Below are 24,016 nucleotides of genomic sequence, written 5' to 3'. Positions count from 1 at the left end.
AAAGTCCACTTGTAAACCCATTGCATTTTAGTATTTTTAACGCTGTTACACAGACATCTACATTGTTAAAGTATAAAGATGGCTGCACATGCTAAATACAGAGTGGTAGGACATACAAAGTCTTACTACATCCAGAGGGACCTCAAAGGTGTTCTCACTGTTTCGGGAACAACTAATGAACAGAGCTTAATTTAGCTCTTGCTTATTATAACTACTCTCAATTCAGGCATTTACTTCCAGTATAGGCCATAGTATGGTTGCATTTGAAGTAGCCCCCTTCACTATAAGCAGGACTAAATAAAATACTAGTTTATGGTTGCGGGACCTTCTTCAGTTTTCACTGAAGAAAACAGATTACACCCCTTGATTTTCTAACAGTGCATTACTAAGTAATGATGTTTCACAGTTAAGAGTTCAGTCAGCCAATATCAAGATACTAACGCTGTCAATAATTTAAATATTGTACTGTCAATTGAAAGTTCCAGATTCACTACCTAAAAGACAGATTTCTTCAAGAGAATTTGAAATGGGCACAAATACTAAATGGAGAAATAATTTATCTAATAATTAAGTCAATTACTTACATAGAATTCAAACTGCACATGAATTACAAGGGATATCATAACTACGAATATACTTAGCTTGGTTGTAGTACAGTTGAATCCTATTAAGTTACAGTAGTTCATTCTTCACAGAGAGAAGAATCAAAGTTAGTTTGCTTTGGCTTAAAGCACTACTACAGTGAACCATAAATTCACTAATCACAGATTTGTTTGCACACAGACTCATTAACCTATGAGGCATGTCAAGCCTAGAAGTACATAACCAATTCAGTAGCAACATTTGTTCCGTTTACATGGGCAGACAACATCTCTGTTCCCTGACCTACAAAGAGGGACTAAAAAATACTTAGTTACGCATAGTTAGAGGAAGGTATTAACATACACAAGAAACACAATTTAGTGTGGATTTTTCTGACATGGAACTTGTTCTAACATCTCTTTTCTAAAGAAGCCGAGCAGATGAAGTCATTAAGTGGTCTTCAAATGCTCTATAGGTTGGGTATTCTTTCACAGCAAAGCAAAACATGGAGCACCAGAGACCTGCTGGAATGCATGGAACTACAGAAGCAGTCAGTACATTTCTGTTTCTTCAAGTTCTCAAGGAAATACTGGGCAAAAGAACTTGACAAAAACAGAACTTGAAGATTTTAATACACAAAGTAAACCACATTAGTTCCATTTATAGCCTTATCTAGTAATAAGCAGAGTTACTACAAACAACATACTTTGTTCACTAAAATATGGACTCTAAAGTGACCCTGTAATCATGTGATTCTAGCACTGAACTTACAAAAGCCTTCCCCACTCGCCAGCTCCAAGCTATTCCTCAAAAGGATGAGAATGCTTGCCGTTAAGGATTTTAAAATCTCCACAAAAATTGATCTGCATCATTTCCAACTCAACTCTCAGAACACTCTCATAATTTATTACTTCAGAAGAATTTGTTCAATAACGTAAGCAGAAATCAGGCATTTACCTACTCTTCCACAAGCTTATAAATTTGTTAAAGCTTCGAGTACATGTTTTAGCCGCTTGTTGCTTCATGGAAAGCAGTTACTGAACTGGCACTACACTAGTGCTACTATTTTGATGCAGGTTGTATATCCAGCAAACTACAGTCCAACATGTAACACTGAATTACATAAAACTGAACCATTGCCTATAATTGATAATGAGCAGAGAGTTATTTCAGGACTAGTAAACTCCAAATGTCATGTACATATATATATAATGCATATGACAGTCTTCAGCAACAGCTAACCTACACAACTGCTGAAGTTACACAAAACAGTTAAAAACAAGTCAACTGTATTTAACTGAGGAAGAAAATCAATTCAGCTGTACCTTTTGTCAGCTGCTCATCATCACAGCACCTGGTATAGGAATCTAGATAGCTTCACATACTATTTTCTATAGAACTTCCTCAGCATTCAGTTGCTGAATATAAATTCTTTTGCTCAGTTTGTAACTATAAACTTTCCACAACTAGTGTCTGCATCCTAGTTATCACAGTTCTGAAGTGTCCACAGTAATCTTACAGCTAGCATTTCTTCATGCTAGAGCCATGTTTTAAGCATCAAATGTCAACCCTGACCTTTTAATTTCTTGTCAATTGATGCATCAGTTCTAAAGATGAAAGATGAAATGAGTGTTAACTTTGCTTTAAGAAGGAAGTACAAATGAACAGTTAAGATATCTGGCATTAAATTTCTACTCTCTTAGAGAATTGGAAGACTAACCTACCTGCCTTCAATCACAACTGACTCTAAGCCCTCTGAATTTCTGTCCTGTTAATCTAAGGTTATCTATTTTACTGGTTTTACATTTACTTAAGTGAGACACCTGTAAAGGATCTGTTTAGTCTTTCATATCACTATTTTGGGGAAATTTTTGTAATATGTCAGTTATGTTTATGTCAATGATACCCTTGAAGGATCTAGGAAAATTAACAGACTTCACACTGTATGATTTTTTGTGCACTTAATTGTCTCGGTGAGTAAGATGTGACTTTCCTGCCTTCTTCTATTTGTTATATGTTTATTTTCAGTCAAAAAGCATGACAATGCCAAGTAAAGAAACTATATATGTCTGATTATCAGATGCTTGCCATTTTTCCTAGAAGTATTACCTATATGCATTAGAGGTTACAAAACTAACTTGCCCCCTCAACCCATCCATTGTATTTTCATTGCATACTTCATGTTACTGTGTCAGTAAAGTGCAGAGACACTCTTCCCCATCCTAGGATTCAAATGCCTTTTTATGCATTGAAGCATAGCTTCCAGTTTCAGTTTTTGTACAAGACAGTGTTGCCTAATCCTTTGCTAAAATGGGGGATTTGGGGAAAACAAAATAATACTGGTAAGTTACTCAGTAAGTTACACAGCAGGCTGCTCATACTTATGCCTTTTTTTTTTTCAAATGGCAGCTAGTCCCTAGCTACCAGTCTACTAGAGTTATTTTGCACAGCAGCATCTGGCTCTTTGGCAGACCTTCAAACAGCTGGAGTTGCCTCTGGCTCTGTCAATTCATGACAGAGTAACTGACCACTTGAGAGCACAGTTCTGGCACAGCTATCTACCTTCCTCTGCTTTTAAACACTGCTCACACTGTGGAAGTGTGTGCTATTTAGAACTATGCGAATTGAGAAACCATAATCTTATAATTAATTCCTTAATAAGGCAAGATTAGACATTTTATACAACATAGTGCTTACAATAATGATGTAATCACATACATACAGTGTTGAAGTTTTAAAACAAGCAGACCTAGAAATCCATTCTCTAAAGACTGCTTATCACAGCAGATATTTATTTTTTAATCTCGCTTCATTTTTGTTTTCTCTTTTTTGACTCTTTTCCCCCACTGCTGTACTAGTTTCCAGGATAAGCTTTGCCCACAGAAACAGGAAGAACATTCATCCTACAATTTCTATTACAATTCCTACAAATGCCTAAAGATGCACAATACACTACATTCTTATAAGGAATGAGAATTATGTTAAGGGAAGGCACATTTTTTTTGAGAAGTCTTCCTATACATGTTAGGCAAAAGTATTTTTAATTATGTTTCAGGTAGCTATATTACTACACAAATTTTATTCTTCAAGTTGGTCAACTGAGCTATGCTCTCTGGGGCATTAAATTTCTATCTCTATCAGCCATTTTACGAGGAAAAAATATACCTTTCACTGTGAATGGAGGCTAGATATGCTAGAATCTGATGCTACAATAATGTCTTCATTTTTCTGGGGAAAAAATTTGCAACCAGTGTAAGTTGCAGTTCACCTCAGGGTTCTCAAGAAAATGTTGACAAGCAGATTTGAAAACTGCCAAGATCGTCAAGAGGTGGTTAATAAAACCAGATACAAGAAGACATGCTACTTCTTCAGAGCTAGAAAATTAGCTTTAGTCAATACCATGGCTACATCTAAAATGGTTACAGAAGCTGGGATTTTTGTCAAGCAGGACCAGCCTGCTCAGCACATTTTACAGGCGATGTATTATTACATTTTCTTAATCATCTATTACATAAAGATTCCATGAACAAGGTTTTAGAGTTTCATAAAGCACTTCCATTTCATACATAAAGGCAATATATGACATTTTAAAGGTTTTGCATTCTCTGATGTAGCTTACTTATTTTAAACTTTATCACCAAACCCAAGAGTTCATTAAAATATATTTACCCATTATATGTTTCAGAGACACCTGCGAAAGGTTCATTCCCACATTTAGCAAACAAAAACACTGTGTTTAACAGTAGGGCCACTGAACAAGTGCCTATCATGAACTTGATTATGCTTTTGCAATCCATTTTGCACTTGGAAACCAAGATGCCACTTACGACTTGGCCTAGTGCTGCTGCTGGAATTAATACAAGCCCTAGAGGAAAACAAGACACCAGCAATTACATAAAAACGAAAGATATAATTAGTGAAGCAATTTAAAATGCAATTTTATCCTAGGGAAAAAAATAAAATCACAGAAGTTACCTGTATCTTAAGATGCAGTCCATGTGATGTCATTTTCAAGCCATCATACTAGAAACTGTTAGCATGAGCAATTTATTCTGCCTTCACATTATCTTTCCAGAAGTTCAACTTGATAGCATAATTGATTTAAAGTCATCCAAAACTCAAGTTCAAAACTCAATTACTTAAAGGGTACTACATATTGGGCAGGAATCTCTGAGCCACTTAATGAAGACAGGTAATACTCTTTCATTGCTTCAGTTCACTCTTCACATTCATGTTCTTTGTTATACATTCACATTTTGAACTTTTTAATAAAACGACATAATCACCGCTATACAAGAGACAGCACAAGACACAATAAGGCATCTAGATCAGTGGATCAGTTTTGCTGTCCATATAACCCGTGATTCATCCTCTTCGTACTATTATTAGTCCAGATACGTATCTGAGCAATTTTATGGTTAATCTACAATACCACACAGAACTCAGTTTAACATGCAGTGACCTGAGACAGCTATTTTTAAAGACACTTCAAGTACAGTGGCAGAACTGCACAGGCCACATACACAGAGTCAAAGGTGCTTTAAGTAGTTAACACAGTCATTGGTAACACTGAGACTAGCTAGCTCAACATTAGTTCAGGTACAGCCAGCTTTCAAAATTAATGTAAGCATTCAAAGTGTACATTTGGTTAATGCTATCAATATTTTCCACTCAGAAATTCTATAGGCAATAGTGTATAGATCTATAGACAAAGGAATATCCTGTTTTCCACTTTACTGCTGATTACTGTTTAACAATTGAGCATGTAATCCAATGAATTTCCATGCAAACCTTGCAAATACTCGATTTTGAAGCTAAGATGTCTGAATAGGGAAAGTACTATCTGGTATTATCCAGGGAAATAAGTAATTCAGAAAGTATCTCCCAAAGATAATTCTCTTAGAACACTTCAACTAGCATATACTTACATTGCGGCACTATACAGCTGAAGTAATTTAGCAAGACATATTCCAGAAATATTATGTCTGCCACACTGTCAGCATCTGTTGGCCTATCTGTCTTGATCTAGATGCTGTTCTTCAGAGGTAATTGTGTCAGAGTTAATCATAAGACCCTAGCTAGTACACCTCTTCCATCGGATTTTTTCATTTGTTTCTTCAATATTCATCTTTTCATAATCTTCCTCTGTTCTACCTCTTAGGTCTGCATACTGGATAATGGGAGTAAAGGACAATAAGGCAACCATAGAAGCAGCTGCACAGTAATTTTATAATAGAACCTGATTAGCCATTTTATGGTAAGCTATCTCACTGTAACATGGTAGAACTGAAGAATGGAAAAACCAGGTCAAGCCCTGGCTTACCTGTGGTAAGCACTGCTTTTTTTCCAGCTGCTTTTCATAGGCAGTAGGGACTAAGGAATAATGTTCCTTCAGCTGAGTTTTAATCAGGAAAAAATAAATGTTTTTTTAACAAGAAGAAGGAATAACTTATGGTTACTATCAGACAATGATTAGACCTGCACCCTTGGTGACTTAATCTCACAGGACAGGCAAGGAAATATAAAAATACAATTTCTGCTATGGAAACTGCATTTCATGTAAGTCTGTTCACAATATCTTGACAAGATGCCTATAAAAACTATAATGTTAATGAGGTGCTCAGCACAAATGAATTGAACATGTAAAAATGAAAAGCCACATTACCTGCAAGAGTTGCTGAAAAACTTGATGTTTTCCCAAATTGATTTTCTATCAACTTTGGTAGAAATGTGGCAAAGCCTGTGGCAACTAAAGCTTCTGAAGTACTGGCTACTATTAGACTCATAAGCACTGGATTCTTCACCAGTATCTATGGGGAGAAATTAGTATTACATTCAAAGTTATTTTATTGTAGTACCATGTAAACTAGAAGTCACTATATTTTAAAGCAGATACTCTCATTTGGAACCTCACTAATATGCTTTTCTTACTTTAACAGTCCTAAGCAGCAGTAAAATGAATATGCATTAAATTATCAGCAGCACTGTAGACTTACCTATCACAACACAAAAAAGCAGCTACCTTTCTCAACACTTATGCTTTACCTGGGAAAAAAAAATAATTCTCAGAATAGATCAGTTTTTGTAAAAATCACGATTCCCTTACCAGGAGAGCCATGGGAAAGTCTTTAAAGCTTTTTCCAATATTCTGAGTCTCAACAAGCAGCTCACTTCCATCATCATGTGTTTCAGAGATCTTTTCAGACTGTATTTTTGCTGTTCCTACAAATGGACACATTTATCAACAACAAAAACATTGAAAACCCGTGCTCCTGGGTTTGAAGTCAAAAAAAACAAAGTGTTTATTTTCCTTCACAAAATTAGCTCAGACATTTTAGGTATTCTTGAGTATTTTACTGGTATGGATACATAAAAATATCAGCAACGTACTGCTGCAGAAAGAAGAATTTGGCTGAAAGAATCATGCTTCCATTAGAAGGCCTTGGCTGTAAGAAGATATTATTAGAAATATCCTAAGAATTTAAAACTATCCAGAAAGTCATTCAATTTTATTTTTTTTTAAATTGTCCTCACATTCTCTCCAGGCCCCTACTCCATTGTTTCTTTTCCTCCATCGTTTCTCTTTCCAGGCAAGCACAATACATTCCTTTAGATGCTCTTCCAAAGGACTCCTAGATAATAACTACCTGAACAGAAATTGTATTAAATTTATTTTTTAGAAGACTGCTCTGGGATACTTTGATTCATGTCTTATTATTCCACCCAAAATAACAAGGCAACAGAGTCAAAGACAATAATGCATGCATGCATGCACTAAATCAATGAAATTTCCCTAAGTTTCTTGATGGGTAACACAGTATCTTCAAATACAGTCCTGGGTGCTCAGCTGCAAGCACCTTCTAAATTGGGACCATCACTTTCCGTGCTCTACTGGTTTCCAGTGCTACCATACATCATTACATACACAAAGCCCTAATTTGCTTATTTTAAAGGCTGCATATTGGAAACAAGGTATTTATCACAGGTTTTAGCCAAAAAACAGTTAACTGATAAACAGAAACAAAGAGCAATCACTCAGTCCAGCAGCCTGTAACCCAGAAGTAAAACAAAACTCTTCTAATGTAGTCCATTATTGTTAAATGTTTACCTGGTAGGTATTTTGGAAAGCATGAAAAAGGTATTATAAGAGGCCAAGTTGCGACAAAGCATACAAGAAATCCTATCCACCATGCTCCAAGCCAACGTGGGTCATCTGGATCCATCTTTGTACTGGAAAAATAATTTGCAAAAGGTAGGTTTACAATTTGTGATTTTAAATCAGCAATTTCAGATGTCAGTGAGCTAGATCTTTTGTTTGTTTTAAACACTAATTTAACAGAAGGCATTTTAATTTTGTATTTTTTTTTGTTTTCTGCATATATTTAATTTATTGGTGGCTTCTTTAAAGCACAATCACCAACTCTATTATAATATTGCATTCTACCAAACACAGCTTTCAACTCAAATTCATTCTGATTTGAAAGCCACTATTTCACCCTGATTTCAAGATTCTGCAGCATGAAGATACTGAGAAAACTGTTTTTAGAAAAAATCAAAGTCAGTGAGTTAAGTGAAAGACAATACAGAAGTTCAAAGTATCCCTGGACTGATCTGAAGTCCCCAAAAGAGAGGAAATAAAAATACAAATGAAGTTGCTGGATAGTAATACAGTTTGTCATTTTTTGACTATTCAACTGGTAATTTTTTTAGCAAGTTCTTCCCCAGAAGGTAAATAGCAGTATCCTACTCCCCATATCCCATCTCAGGGAAACTTTCTGCACAATAAATCAGCAGTTGCAACCTAACCTTAAATTAGCAACTCAGCAGAAGATAAAGCATTTTTTGTTAATCAGCTTTAAAACAGTTAGCATCTCAAAAAGCTAGAACAAAGTATTTGCACTACAAAGAAACTTTCACAAACAATGGAATGACTACACACTGTGGGAAGTAGCTCATTTGCTAGAAGCCCTTGTTACCAAGTTAAAGAAGCTCTAGAAAATGCAGTATTTTCCAAACAAAACCACTTTTTCCTCCTTACATGGAGAAAAGATTAAGATTTTTAATAGGAATTAATAGGGAAAGAAAACAGAAAGCAAACGACTAAGTTGTATCCTGCCTTTCTGGGATCTCAATATCAATATAAATATTAAGTAGTTGTCCTCCTAAGACGTAGCCAACAGCAGGACCCAGCAGGGACATGGCATAACCAATTCCTAGAAGACAAAATACATCAAGTTCACCACACATTTTTAAAGGTTTGATTTAAAACACCCTGAATCAGCTTCAGACCAAATGGTTTCCATAACTCAACCTGGTTATTTACTGTCATACTTCAACTACAGCATGTAGAAGACAAAGTTTTTGCTTGTCTCTGAACAAGAAAATCTGAAGCTCTCATTAAAAGCTGTAACTCAAAGGTTCAGTTTGATGCAACTCTTCAGGTGGAAGAATCTGAATTTCTCAGTTGTTTCCAAAGTTGCTTCCTTGCTATTTAGTATTATTTCATGCTTTGTAGACAGAAAGAGGATTTGGGGTGGGGAAGGAGTGCAAGAGGAGGAAAGGACACAGAAGGGGACTTTTAAGCACCAGTAAGTAAAATAAACATTCAGTTGACATATCCCAGGTTTTCCTATATTTTGGAAATAATGACATGCTGAAAGGATCTTTCCAGTGAAAGTCCACATTCAATCTACAGAACATCACACCTAGCTAGGAAGGTGCCTATTACCTCCTACAGACCATTCAATTTAGATTACCATTTGGAATTGTTCAACGTTTTACTGGCTTTACATACAGATACATCAGTTCAGCAAGAGAACACTCACGAAGATGCAACCAGCTTCAGAAGAGAAACTACCAACCTACAAGTTGCAAGCTTACATTTTAAGATGCTAACAGCTATTTACAGACATTAAAAAAAAGTTTTAGTTTGCTTCTTTTTGCTGCCTTGCACAATTCTCACATTAGGCAAAGCAACACAATGTATTTTAAATGTTCAATACATTGCACAGAAGCAAGTAAAAGAATTAAGGACTACTGTAGCTGCCTGTCCACTCACTTGCATTTTAGTTCTGTTATACTGGACAGAATATATATAAATGGAGTTCTTTGGAACTCAGTAGTTGTTTGAAGATTGCGCAGGCATGAATTTATTGTATGGGTCTGTTATTTTTAAGTTTGAACAGTGACAGCATTCTCCTAGTAGTTTTCAGGCTACTTCATAATCCCCTCATCATGCAGACATCTGTAATTCTGCTCTATTTAATTCACTGGCCTCAGAGGAAACAAATGAAAGTGTAATCTTTTCTCTCGATATAAAGAAATAAGAAAAATAAAAGTTGTCTTTGTTATTTAAGATTTAACATGTGCAACTATTCTATTTCCTGGCATCAAATGAAGTGGCTTGTCTAGAACAATTAAGCAAGAGCTGTAAGCAAATAGATGATGATTTCAATTTTGCCTCCTAGAATTATTGATTTAGTCTGGAAAACAGTCCTGGAATCTAAGATGCTTTGAATTCCTCCTGCAATTACCAGTATAGCTAACATACTTTTACCAGCTTACACCTAAAATGGGGATAATAGTAAACATCTTCATACCAATAGAAAACACACTTATACTACAGTGAACTTGGCAGTAAAAATGCACATAACCAAAAGAATGCTGATTAGGAAAAATTAAAAACCACTGCTAAGGAACACTGTTCCTTTGTTTTCAAACAGCTCTGCAGTAAGACACATTCTCCATGTTTCTAAACTGTCAGTTAAGGAAAGATACTTCCACTATTTCCTTCTGAAGTGCGAAATTTGTATGTGGCTAGAGAACTGCACTGATCACATGATGCACAGGAGTGCACATCCACTGAGGGTACAGATTACTGTTAGAAGGTAAATAAATAAATCTGATACAGGATACAGTAAGGCCTGAGTACTAGCCTGATCCAGGAGTTTTCAAAGACTGATGCTAAGACCAAACTTTCTCTACAGCTCATTCTGTTCTGGACGGCAGGCCAGAATAGCTACTTAATCACCTTAAGTTACTGATATGAAAAAATAGCAAGAGAGGTACAAAGTAGCATTACCACACTCCACAGAACAAATATTCACAAGACTTGACACTGATATAGAAACACTTCATGCACCTAAGTAAACAATGACAAGACAGATTTAATTAGAGAAATTTATAAAAACATTTCAAAGGCATTGCAGGCTATGACCTATTCAGACAATGTGTAGTTTTAAAAGTTACCTATATAAAGGGAAGACTTGTGTTTTGCGACACTATCATCAATAAAAGTTGTACCCAAAGTATATAGTGGTGTTCCTCCAACTCCCAGCATCAGCTGTCCCAGGATAAAGACATACAGATAGTTGGAAAGTGAAGACACTCCACTGGCACTGCAAGTGAAGTTAACAGACCTTGTTCCTGGAATTTGACATGTGTCTGAAAGACAAAGAGCAAGACTTTAAAATTCTGTTATGAAGCTTGTTGCAGTCTAACTGAAGAAACCAAAAACAAAACCAAAACAAAATAAAGCAAAACAAAACAAAAACTGAAAAAAAGAATACACACAAAAGAAACAACCAACCAAAAAAAAAAAGCACACATAGAAAAAAAATTAACCCTATATTGAAAGTTAAAATACAGATTACGTACACTGCACACAATTAGCATTTTCAGGCCTAGTAATATACCCCATTTGACAGTGATATCTCATCCCCCAAAAGAAAAACTATTATGTCTCAGTTTTTTTTTCCTTACCAGAAAGGAAAGACGTATAAAATAGGCTTATTAAAACACTTTGGCTTTTTGAAAGCATTATTGACCAAACATGAAAAACAAACAAAGAAAGCCAAACCTGTCAAATTGTCATGCAACAGGGTAGTGAATACTCCTAGGAAACAGACAATTTTGTTCTTGTACTTTTTAATGATTCTGAAAGCACTAAAAACTTCTGCTCTTAAGTGACAGAACAGTCCAGAAAACCTAAGTGTAGCTGGACTGTTGGAGAGAAAAGTGTAGTTGTCAGTCACAACCAAAGATAATCCTCTCTTCTCATACACTCTTTTGAGAAGTGTTTCTCCAGGAAAAAAAAAAAAAAAACCCACCACAAAAAAAAAACACAACAAAACAAATAAAATCCCATACCACTAACACTCATGAAGCACACACTGCTGTATGTACAGAATGAGAAGTTAATGTAAAGCTTTTTCAACTTGTCACACATACAAAGAGGGAAGCAGAGGTATAACAGCCTGAGGCTGAATCTGATCCTGTCATGCTTGGCACTGTAAGGATGGAAAAGAGTGAAGCCAGGAAGTAGGTTTTCTCTTATCCTTCCCCTTGCTATTAATGCACTCTTAGTAGCAGACACCCCAGGGACAAAATCAAAGGAGCATCATGGCTCTTTTCAGGTTTGTCAACAGAAAAGCACACAACACTAAAGAGGACAAGCCCGTCAGTGTGGTAGAAACAAGCCACATTGAGCAAATATATGAAAGTATGCTTCAGATAAATAAGTACACCAGTAAGTTCTCTATACTTTACTACAAAATTATGACATGATTTTTCTCAGGTTATTTTACATTTAAAAACACTTCTGACTTTAAGCAAACAAAGGGCTAAGTTGTCCACACTTTGGTCTCACAGGATATAAACCATAAGGAAGTGCTTGCCACACAGCAAATATTTAAAGAGAACTGTCGACATGGATGTTACAAATTCAACCATGGGCTTTATTATGGCTTCCTCCTGAAGGAACACCACCACAGTGGAAGTGAAATCATGTTGCACACAACAGGCAACTCAGTGCTGTTGTACAGAAACCAGCCAATATAGAGCAATGAAAAATTCTCACTTCAAGCAAAGGAATCATTAAAATTTTCCTTTCTTTCCAATTTTGAACAATACTCATTTTAATGCTATGCAGAAGCCACACAGGGAACAGCTTATTTTGAATCACTACTCTGAAGACTAAAGGTTCTGACAATAAACGGAAAATATACTCTATTTGCTTTCTTTTGCAGCAGGGTCCTACGCCTGGGTCAGGGCAATCCCAGGCACAGCTAGAGGCTGGGTGAGGAAGTGATTCAGACTAGCCCTGCAAAGAAAGACTTCGGGGTGTTGGCTGATGAGAAACTTAATATGAGCCAGCTTCAGTGTGCACTCGCAGCCCAGAAACCAACCATATCCTGGGCTGCATCAAAAGAAGCGTGACCCACAGACCAAAGAAGGTGATCCTGCCCCTCTACTCTGCTCTCATCTGACCTCACCTGCCGTACTGTTCTGGCATCCTCAACATAAGGATATGGAGCTGCTGGAACAAGTCCAGAGGAGGGCCAGAGGACCACCTCACATATGAAGACAGGCTGAGAAAGTTGGGGCTGTGCAGCCTGGAGAAGAGAAGCTAAGCTGAGACCTCAGAGAAGCTTCCAGTATCTGAAGGGGGCCTACAGGGATGCTGGGGAGGGACTCTTCATCAGGCACTGTAGTGACAGGACAAGGCATAATGGGTTTAAACTTAAAACAGGGGAAGTTCTTTACTGTGAAGATGGCGAGGCACTGGAACTGCTCCATCCCTGGCAGTGGTCAAGGCCACACTGGACATAGCCTTGGGTGATATGGTTTAGTGTGAGGTGTCCCTGCCCGTGGCAGGGGGTTGGAATTAAATGATCTTAAGGTCCTTTACAACCCCAACATGCAATTCTACGATTCATCTTTTCTGAAAGAAATTAAATCTTCAAATCAGGTTAGCTTTGTGCTATTTAAATGCACAGGATCTAAAATAGATTATAAAAAAAAACAAACATGTCCTGCAATATCTTATTAACATACATGTATTCATGTGCAGCACATATACGTGCAACATACCTGCAGTTGTAAGTTAGCCTCCAGTACTTACTGGGCTAGCCTAAAACAGCATCTAGCTAGGTATTTTATTGTAGTACAGAAACAATAGTAACTAGATAAAATGCACACATCAGAAAACAAGTAATGCAGAGCAAGAAAATACCACAAATGATGATAATGACTAAAGTGTAGCCTAATCTGATCTTCCCAAAATAAGTAGGTTGTGTAGGGTAATATAAATCAAACTCTTGATAGAATGTGGCTCTTCATGAATTCCCATCTCCACTCACACTGTCTCAGGCTTTTAGACTGACATGAACTAATTGATTATAGACACTTTCACTTTTCTAGCTCTTCAATTTATATGCCCTAGGAAATTTATCCTCACATTGAGGCGAAAAGTTTAATACATTACTTTGTTTTCAGAATCACATAATCAGGTATAACTACAAAATTAAGAAAAACATTAATATGCACTTTAATACAATCACCATACTCTTATTTGTTACCAGACTTGGGGTTTTTTAAGTGGACAAGTACACATGCACTTGCTGACTGGAGTCATAGACTATATTTCATGTTCCCAAGAAACACTTCAAAAGCAAAGATCATTTACCACAAAGCTAAGAATACCAGTCTTGTACCAAAGGTTTAAGCAGATTCTTAAGGTGGCACAGGTTAAACCTAACCTGGATTAGATCCACCAGCCTGTTTGCTGCTGTCAGAAGAACAATGGTGACAAGGTACTGCCTTTTATACAACCAAGATACTCTAACCTTAGCTAAGCGAAACCATGGGAGAAGTTTAAGATGGGCAGCTGATCATTTTTAACTAGATTTTCTTATTAAGCTTCTTTTCCTTCTAAAAATCAGTGGATTAGACTTCCATTTTAAAGAGCAGAAGTGCATTAAAGGCAACACTATCTAACAGAGCTAGTCATTGTAAGTCTTCTTGCAAGCTTTAAATTTTCTACCTGAAGTCATGTTATGCAAAGGCCAAAATATCCCCAAGTATCTAATACAACATACTAGGCAAGAGTGTAGAACCAACTGTGAAATGCTTTACCAATTACATTAGACCTAAAACTGGTCTCTTGACTTGGTTTTCTTTGTACCTTGAACTGCAGCCAGCAGGTGTGAGGGTTTTTTTGGTCCTTTGGCAGAGAGGGAACAGTTCAGAGTTACCAGGAGTGAGAAACAGAGAACAGCTTGTTTTCCATTCCTTTATAAACAGAAATATGTCTCACCTTTAAGTCTTGAATAGGAAACTCAAAGCTTCAATGGACATGCTGAATGAAGACTTAGTCTTTGTTTCTAAAGGCAGATGTTACAGTATTACAACACATCTAAGTGCTATAGAGAATTAGGCCAAGCAACACAGAGAAGAGCAGCACTACCCATTATCTGACTAATTATAGTCTCTTCCGAGAGCAAACCCAACAGAAAAACCACAGATATACTGACAATGTCAAATTAGAGCAGGACATCACACATATTCTCTCACCATTAGTACACAAACTCTTAAATTGCCCTTGGCATGTTCTGGGAAGGAAGATCAATTAATGCCCTTCTGAGAAGATTCACTCTCAGACCCTAAAAGACTTGGCTATCACCTGAGTCTCCAGTGGGATAGAGAACTGAAGAAAAGTGTTCAAATCATTCTCTCTCTTCTTAGATCACACAACACACATTTCAACTCAAATGGTTAGAGTTTGTTATTAACAAAGACAGCTCTTTTTTTTTCCCAAATAAGTCATTCACATCCTGTTACTGAAGAGACTTATGGAATAATTCAGGTTGGTAGAGATATCAGGGAGTCCTACTGTCGAACTTAATCCAAACAGTGTCAATTCAAAATACAGATCAGTTGCTCAGGACTTCAGCCAGCAAGGTCTTAAAAGCCACCCCAAAACAGACTGCACAGTTTTCCTGAGTAAGCTGTTCCAGTGCTTGACCTACTTCACAACAAAGTTATCTTCCTTGTGTCAAGTGAAGATCTACACTTCACATTTACTGTAACAGACATCTTTCACAAGTTTAAATATGTTTCAATGAGATCCAAGATAGAAGTTTAAAAGCACACTGCTTATAGCATCGGCAGTTTTTAGTCCTTTGTAGTATGGGTAACCAATAACAAACGGTTTCATTACAGACAAACCAGTAGATGGAGCTCCTGACTGTCAATATCAGAGCCTGCTGCATCACTAAAGACCCTATGTAACCTGAAAAAACAGAACAAACAGCAGGTTACATCTGCATTACAATTTGGAGTCTAAAGCTTTTCTAGCGATAAGACGCATTTGATGTTGCTAAAAATTTCTGTAAATAAGTAGACCATTGGCTAGCTACTCTTTCAATAGAAAACAAACTATCTAAAGTATTACTGTGATAAATATTTGCAATTGAATAGTTTTGTAGAGTAGGATATGTATATACTCAAAATTAAATTAATATCTCAAGGTAAAATATTAAATTCCAGGAAGTCTGTCAGCCTTATATTGAACATTAGATGTATTTTGTATTCCAGACAAGATCTGTTAATTAACCTGGCAAACATATTAAATACCGGGCTAAACCATACTTTGAAGCTGTCCTGCAGGTGAAGCTCACTGTACTCGCATATGACACATGAAAAAAATACTCAAGTAATCAACTAGGAACTGTTCAAAATTTTCAATACAAAACATCAAAGAACTTTACAAGGAAAGCGTTCAGGGTGTGGTCCTATTTACTTCTGCAGTTAAATGTATGGTTTAGATGCTTCATCATCAGAACTATACATAAATCATACATCCTATAAAATCGTACACTGTGGTTTACTTAACTGTTAAAGGATGCTGTTATGCAGCACCTGGAGATTTCTCATGGTGCAGACATTCCCTGCACTCTATAGTCATTTATCTTTGACAACATTTTAAGTCAGCTTAAGTCCTTAAATCTGCTCACCACAGTCACAGCACTGGTAGCTGCATTACAATGGTCAAATCAGCATGAATTCATGCTTACAGTGCCATGGAGAAAAAAGTATATGCTCCATTTCAAATTCTTCCTACAGCTTTTAGATTTCAAAAGTCCAAATACAGCATGATCCCTAACAAGATACCACACCTCAGCATCTTTAATGGCAGATGAAGAGACAGATCTCTGATGCAACTGTAACTGATTCTGAGATTTCAACCAAAATTGATAGGCAAGAGAGAGATCATCTGCAATAGTTGGCCATCTCCCTTCAGATTCCCACCTTGCCAGTTGGTATTGTTTTAAGTTCAGTTCCCCTTCCATACTAGTGATGTAGGGAGAACAATACTGGAACTGCAGACAGTAATAGAGCCAGCAACAAGTAATCATCTGCTCAGTCTCCAAACACTGGAGAGTTTTTCCTTTTGGCCTTAAAAGTTAAATTGACTTCTGCCTCACATCCTCACTTATTAGATGGGGAACAATAGCTTGTCAAAGTTACTGAACTAATCCTTGATGCCTCGACAGCTCATGGAAGTGTGCAATGTGACTAACACCTGAAAAACACTAATTTGAGAATCAACCACTAGAATACTGAGACCCTTTCATCAGATTGCTTAACAGCTACTTTTTTTAGTGAGCACTACCCTGCTTAGTCACTTAAGGCATAAATCTGATTAAATACTGCAATAACAATTAAGACAATCCTGAAATAGTAAGTCATCCTGCTTTAAACATATCTGAATGTTTCTTTGTTAGTTACAGGTGTACCACTAAGCTGAGATGCATTAAAGCACACTACACTTAAAATCTGGCTTTATGAGAAAAAAATATGCAGGATCTCCTGAGAGCTGTCTACTCACACAATTTCAATACTGCTTTGTCCAGTATAGTTCAGTACTGCTTGTTCCCTCTGCTTCAAAGAGACCCACAAGTTTTTATCAGCATTAGAGGAACTTCATGAAACTTGTTACAAGATGTCTTTACTAGTTCAAAGCCTAAAAGAACTGCAACACATAGTCACCCTCCAACAAGACCAAATCTAAGTTTTCTTTTAATATTTACATCACTGTCAGGGTTTAAGCCCAGCTGGCAACTCAGAACCATGCAGCTACTCGCTCTAAGAACTCACTAATCCTAACCCTAACCCACTTCTTCCTCCCCCAACTCCTGGAGGAATGGGGAGGGGAATGGAAAGAATTTAAATCCCACAGGTTGAGATAAGAACAGTCCAGTAACTAAGGTAATAACACAAACCATTAGTGTTACCAATCCATAATAATAATGATAAGCAAAATAACAAGGGAAGAGAATACAACTGCTCACCACCTGCCAACCGATACCCAGCCCAACCCAAGCAGTGATCTAGCCATCCTGGGTAACTCCTCCAGCTTAGATACTGGGCATGACATGCTGCAGTATGGAATACCCCTTTGGCTAGATTGGGTCAGGTGTCCTGTCTCTGCTTTCTCCTGGCTTCCTCTCCTCCCTGGCAGAGTGTGAGACTCAGAAAACCCTTGGTCACAGTAAACATTACTTAGCAACAACTAAAAACATTCATGTTATCAGCACTGTTCCCAGGCTGAAAGTCAAAAACACAGCACTGCACCAGCTACTAAGAAGGAGAAAAATTACTCCTATAGCTGAACTCGGGACAATCACTGAACTAACTCACATTTCTATTCAAAGAAATGCCAGATAATTTTTACACAAAGTGAATTTTAATTGCATTCATCAGCACAAGTAAAAACAAAAAATTATTCAAGTATTGCTTACGAGCAAGAACTGATATTTACACCCAGATCTCTTCTGAAAATATAAGTCCACTGTGCAAAGAGACACCTCTTGAACTTCACGATTTCACAGAATCATTTTATTTTCAGATTAAAGATATTTTTAGGACTCTGACAAAAAATATATTGCACCAAAGTAAAAGTTGCACCAGGTAGCTACACAGACTTTTTAAAATCCTTTCCAAAACATAAGGATAATCTTACCTTCAAGTTTAGTTCCAAAGTGGTATTTCCCACTACTGAAGTGTGGTAAGGAAAATATAAGTGAGCCCAGTCCTAGCATAAACGCTGAGAAAGCAAGCCATCGTGGTTTGTGCCCTCTTTCTCCAAAGAAAGATACAAACAGTGCCAATATACAAAAAGAAATATCATAGCTTGCAGAGATTAAGCCAGTGAGTGAACTGTTCAACTCATAACGCTTCTCAATTGTTGAAATACTAATGTTGATCAGGCCATTTACCACCATACCTACAAAAAAAAAAAAAAGAAAAAATTAGTCAAAGGTACTTTAATTTGATAAAGTTGCAAGGGTAAAGTTACCACTGTATGAGGGAATGGTTAAAACAAATATATTTACAAAGCTATACTTAAAGGTATTTAATTAGCTTTAAAATCCATGTAGGTAGTAGAATGATACAGGGCTAACTTAAGCCAGCCAAACTGAACAGAACTATTCCATTTTCTTCTCTGTTGTGGGCATTAAAGATTCAATACTCAAATATTAGTCTGGTAAAATATCATGCCTCAAACTCCATTCACGTATTAAGGTTCCAGATTTAGTCTGAGGCACAGGGATTTCAAACAAAATGCATTGCATTATAAGATTCTGTACAAATTAAAAGAAAATTTGTCAAGTTTGACTTGCATTAGAATAAAAGCTACAGTGGAAGAGTTTAGGACAGAGCTTTCAAATAAAGACTGTCAAACATTTCCTTTCTGCCACCGTGAAGGGAAGATACCAAGCAGCTTTTGAACAGACATCTTTCCTCTATAACATAAAACATACTTAAAAATACAATACAACTGTCAGAGTTAACAGAGGTGATTAACTGAGAAAAGTTTGCCCTCTGCACCTTCAAGTTTCAGAAGTATCAAAACAACCTGGAGAAAAGACCTTACACCAGCTGCCACCCTTCAGCACAGGTGAACTCCAAAAAACTGATCCAGAAGTAGAATCAAGGAAGCTGCAACTGTCAATGCATGCTTATAAACACTGTTCATCTTTTACATGTGTTGTTTTTAGATACTAACTTGAATCTCCCATCATGCCTCACATTTTCCTACACCAAGTAATTAAACTTTCAGGAGTTTACTTCTGACAGCTCCCAAATAGGATTCTGTTGCAAATGAAATGAATAACTGTACTTTCTAGCTGTCAGATAACTTTATGGTAGTCTAATTAAATTGTGCCCATAAAATATGCACCCTGGAGAAAAGTTGTAAGTCACAGCTGCAAATAAGGTTAAGGCTTCTGCAGTGTGACACAGACACTGCAGTTATCCTTCCTCTTCCTAAATTTCAAACACAATTCTCTATTGTCATTCTAAGAACAGAATGACATATGACTGAGGACAACCATGTATTTAAGTTAGCTTTCAACAAGCATTGCACCATCCAGAAGTGCAACTACACAAGCTGAAGTTAACAGTTCTGCCTAGAGTGTTCTACATATTAAAAAAGATACCACTCCAAATCTGTGATCAACCAGCTATTCTCTTATCAGTGAAAAGCACACCATAACTAACACTTCACTATTCTACAGCATAATCATAGTTTCCTAACATCCTACTGTGGCCTTTTTATTAACAATTACGATCTTATCTGTAAGTCTGACCATCACACTTAAATTCCTATAGGGTTAAACTGCAGTATTCAGGACAGTGTCTTTACCTGTAGTTTAAGTTGTCACTTTTAATTTACATCCCAAAAGCTGTAAAACATTGCAGTTAATCTTACTGGATAATTACATTTAATCTGTAAAAAAAGTAAATATAATGATTGCATTGGAGAGCTGTGCTGCCATTCACCTAATGATTAACCGCTGAAGTTTCTTCAGGAAAGATGGAACCTGGCTGACACTAACTTGATCTGAAAAACAAATTCTCCAAGGACATCCCAACACTTAAATAATAGTATAAATTATTTTTAACTATCATCCAAACCCTTATTGCCCTGCCACATCTGTTTAGAAGATGTGGTAAAAGTTTAGGTACAGCGTGCACTGAACCATGAAATCTAGATTAATCATAAACCAACTTCATTTGGTCAAACAAGAAACAGGAGTATTTTTAATTCATCCACTCAACAGAAAGCACTTTACGGGTTTTGAAAGTACAGTGGCTTTGAAGCAGTAGATTGCAGACACACAATTAAAAAAGAAAAAAAATAAATAATAGTATAAAAGTCTTTCTAGCAGCAAATCTAGTCCACATATTAAGTATTAGTACTATTCAAAGTTTTCAGACAGATTAGATCAGACCAGTCTCAAACAGTGGTTCTGTTATTTCATTTACCAACATTATTACTGACATTACAAAAAAAGTGTATTGCTTGTACCCAAGACAGTGAGATTACTTTTTTGCTACTGCAGCATATCTGGTTACTGCATGGACAAGATGCAATCACACATTTATGCACCCGTGAGTGCCATACAGAAAGCAGGTATTAGTCATGTATCCATGTTCTACACGAAGTAGCGTCTTCTATTCTTGAAATACAGGTTTCACATGTCCTTGAAACAGAAACATCTAAAAATGAAGATTTAAGTTTCACCTGCAATCTCATGAGAAGTTGAAATGCAGCATATCAGATGTTAATGATAAGAGCAACTTATTTCCTAGGGCAGCTAGAAGATAACGTAATAAATACATGCCTTCAGTTAGGAACACACATACAAAAACCTATACACTTGTACCAGGTCTCTGCAGTAAACTACTGTATTCACCCATTGTGTAAAAAAGTCTAGTGTAACAGCTTATATAAATCGACAGCGTGTTAAGGATTATTTCATAATTCTTCAGCACATTAGGAAATAAACTTTCCTGGAGGTATATTAAGTATTAGCAAGTTTTGTAGATGTATTTTATCTTCCTTAGTGATGCTTTCTGTAATTTGAAGGAGAAAGCTACAGTACAGTAGTAACTCACACAACTTCAAAACCCCAGTGCTTTTATCTAAATTCTGGAGCTGCAAGCCCTGAATTTGCAAAGTTTCACATGCAGCAGTGAATTTCTTGTGTGAAAATATTCTTGGTTTTTTCCACATCTCACAAAGGGTTTCAACTTGATTATTCAGTGCCCAATTTCCTTTCTATGATCTAGCCAAAGGAAGGGTACTTCTTGTGAAAATACAGATGACATATAATTAAGAAGGTCACAAAGGCTGTAATACCTATGCCTACATCAGCCTCCAAAACAAGCATTAGAATTTTGCTCACATTAGGCCCTAAATTTGAGTTACATTAGGTAGGTACCTCTCTGAGGTCTGCCATACATCTACATGTAGATAACAGGATAGAGAGCTGCGTAAATGGTATAACCAACATCCATGTCATCCTAACGGGGTAGAGTTTCTTATGATATTGCTGCTTGGTTCTCCTCAGACCATCCCAGTTACTGCTCCAGGCAGAAATACAGCCATAACCTCATGTCTTTGGCATAGGCTGCCTGCTCTCCTAGCACCAAATCTCTTTTTCTACATGACCCACCAACTCCACAGACCTCAACTGCAGTCTCTTGTGCAACAAGGATGAGCTTAAAAGCTTCCTATTTTTTTCAGGAAGTTTTCTTTTCTAGATAGTCCAAGGAAGCTGAAAGGTTCTGAACATTAATCCAATTATTACTGCTTTCTAGGCCCATAGCTTGCAAAGGCCCCAAACAGATCTTGTTACAAAAAAAGCAAAAATATGGGCAAGAATATCTGAAGCTGAACAACAGATATTAAAGGCAGATAAAATTTCAGGTTCCCTTCTAGGTTAATCCCCTAGCTATGTGCTAAAAATGGCTGCACTGGGATTCATGGAACAAAACAAATGTCTTTAAAGCCACATAAATTACTCAAAGTCCCACTCAGTCATGCTAAGGTACCTTTCTAACTGATAGGCAGCAAAGCACATGCTAGGGCACTACACTGCAGTCTATTAGTCTGCAGCATTTGTTTTCTTCCCTGGACCAGCCATCTCAACCTGCACAGCACGTAAGGTGCACTAGCCAAATGTGAGCAATGTGGAAACAGTATACAAGTGCAAAGCATGAAGCACAGAGCTGACAGGGCCGTGGGCTTGGCAGTGGTCAAAAAGGTGGGTGGGAAAATAAGAAAATGAGGAAGTGAGAGTAGAGAGCAGTACTATCCAGGACACTGAGGCCCTTCCTCCCCTAGACAGCCTCTAGTAACTAATGCCACTTTTTAGCAATAACACCAGACTCAGGCAGCTGGAGGAACCCTGTCTCCCCTCATCCACCACCACCACTCTTCACCTTCCTTCCCCAAACCCGGCTCCCCACAGCTCCAGAAGGGAGAGCAATATGTGCCCAGGGCAGCAGGAGGGCCCCACAAGGAAGGTGGGGAGGCATGCAGCACCTCACTGCATCTCCGGAGAAGGTTACCTTGGAAGATGGCCAGCAGGCTGTACATTGCCAAGAAGCCCTCAGCGTTGTTGCAGACCTGCAGCGCCCTAGGGGCAAAGCAGCCCCATCCGCAAGGCCCCTCCCCGGACTGCGTGGGGATGCCGCTGTCTACCTTGGGGGAGGTCGCCTCGCGCTGGCGGCCGGCGTCGGGGCTGGGCGGCTCAAACACCGGGTTCCCGATGCCACGACCCTCCATGGCAGCCTCGGAACCCCACGTTGCACCGGCTGCAACGATCCTCTAAATACCACGAGAGCGGTCAGGTGGCCGCACTTTCGCCCTCCTATCGGGGAGGACTGCCCGTCCCGCTCCACTCCTCTCCGCCCCGCCCCACCGCGCCCCACCTCACCCCACTCTACCCCGCTCTACCCCACTCTACCCCCACCCCACTCTATACTTTGCTCTGCTGGGGCTGTGTCCGTCAGATCGCGGCGAACCCGCTTACGTCTGGTGTCACCGCCGGCCCCGCCAGCGGTTGTCCCGCGGCTGCAGGTGCAGTGGGCGGGCCTCACGGGCACGAGCGCCTTGATGTGGGGAGCCCCTGCTCAGGGAGCCATGGAACGGTCACAGCGCGACCGACATTATCACGTCGGGAGGGCCAGGGGTTGAGAGCCGGGTTCTCTTCTATTTCGGGTTCTTGTATCCAATCAAGTTCTTCCTCCTACTGCCAGTTCAAAGCTGCGCGGCAGAAGGGCACGTTTGTATTCGGGAAAGGTTTGCTCTGAAAACAATTGAAAGTCAAGCACCTGAAAAATAGTGTTTCTTCCGAGAAAGAAAAAAAAAAAAACCAAACCAAAACAAACAAAACCCACAAAAAGCAACCCCACCTCAAGATGTTCTTTGTGAGTGTTGGAAAAACTGAAAGGGATTTTTTTTTTTCAATAGAGTACTTTCCCACTTTATGCAAGAGAGCTGGCATATGACCTGCTTGGGTGTGGAAACCCATCTCCAACCAAAAACTCCCTGGATATCTGCAAATGTCATCCTTTGGAAATATTATTTCCCCTACTGTACCACAGAGTTTCCACCAGCAGGAGCTTCCATTGAGTAAGTTAATTCAGTTGCAGACCATGAGAATTTGTTGAGTGTTCAAGGAAGTATTGAGTCTGTTTGCATACAGTGGGAGTTAACTTCACCCATCTGCACAAGAGCAACTGGAAAGGAGTCCAGGAATCAATTACCTGTCACTAGTGCTACCCTCTGGTTAGTATG

At 38.0% G+C, this 24,016-nt stretch overlaps 1 protein-coding gene across 1 annotated transcript in view; it reads right to left on the bottom strand.

The window, feature by feature from the left end:
* Positions 1-23,002, bottom strand: part of LOC101878050 (solute carrier organic anion transporter family member 4C1) — a 30,664-nt gene extending 7,662 nt beyond the window's left edge. The window contains exons 1-8 of the mRNA XM_005143450.1: positions 22,786-23,002; positions 18,386-18,649; positions 10,831-11,025; positions 8,699-8,795; positions 7,691-7,812; positions 6,689-6,804; positions 6,248-6,392; positions 4,252-4,447 (exon numbers count right to left, since the gene is read on the bottom strand). Coding sequence (XP_005143507.1) covers positions 4,252-4,447; positions 6,248-6,392; positions 6,689-6,804; positions 7,691-7,812; positions 8,699-8,795; positions 10,831-11,025; positions 18,386-18,649; positions 22,786-23,002 — 1,352 coding nt within the window. The remainder of the gene's footprint in view (positions 1-4,251; positions 4,448-6,247; positions 6,393-6,688; positions 6,805-7,690; positions 7,813-8,698; positions 8,796-10,830; positions 11,026-18,385; positions 18,650-22,785) is intronic.
* Positions 23,003-24,016: the final 1,014 nt, after the last annotated feature.

The sequence above is a fragment of the Melopsittacus undulatus genome, chromosome Z (assembly GCF_012275295.1).
Source record: "Melopsittacus undulatus isolate bMelUnd1 chromosome Z, bMelUnd1.mat.Z, whole genome shotgun sequence".
In the NCBI taxonomy this organism is placed as follows: Eukaryota; Metazoa; Chordata; class Aves; order Psittaciformes; family Psittaculidae; genus Melopsittacus; species Melopsittacus undulatus.
This window is presented reverse-complemented; position numbering and strand designations above follow the sequence as displayed.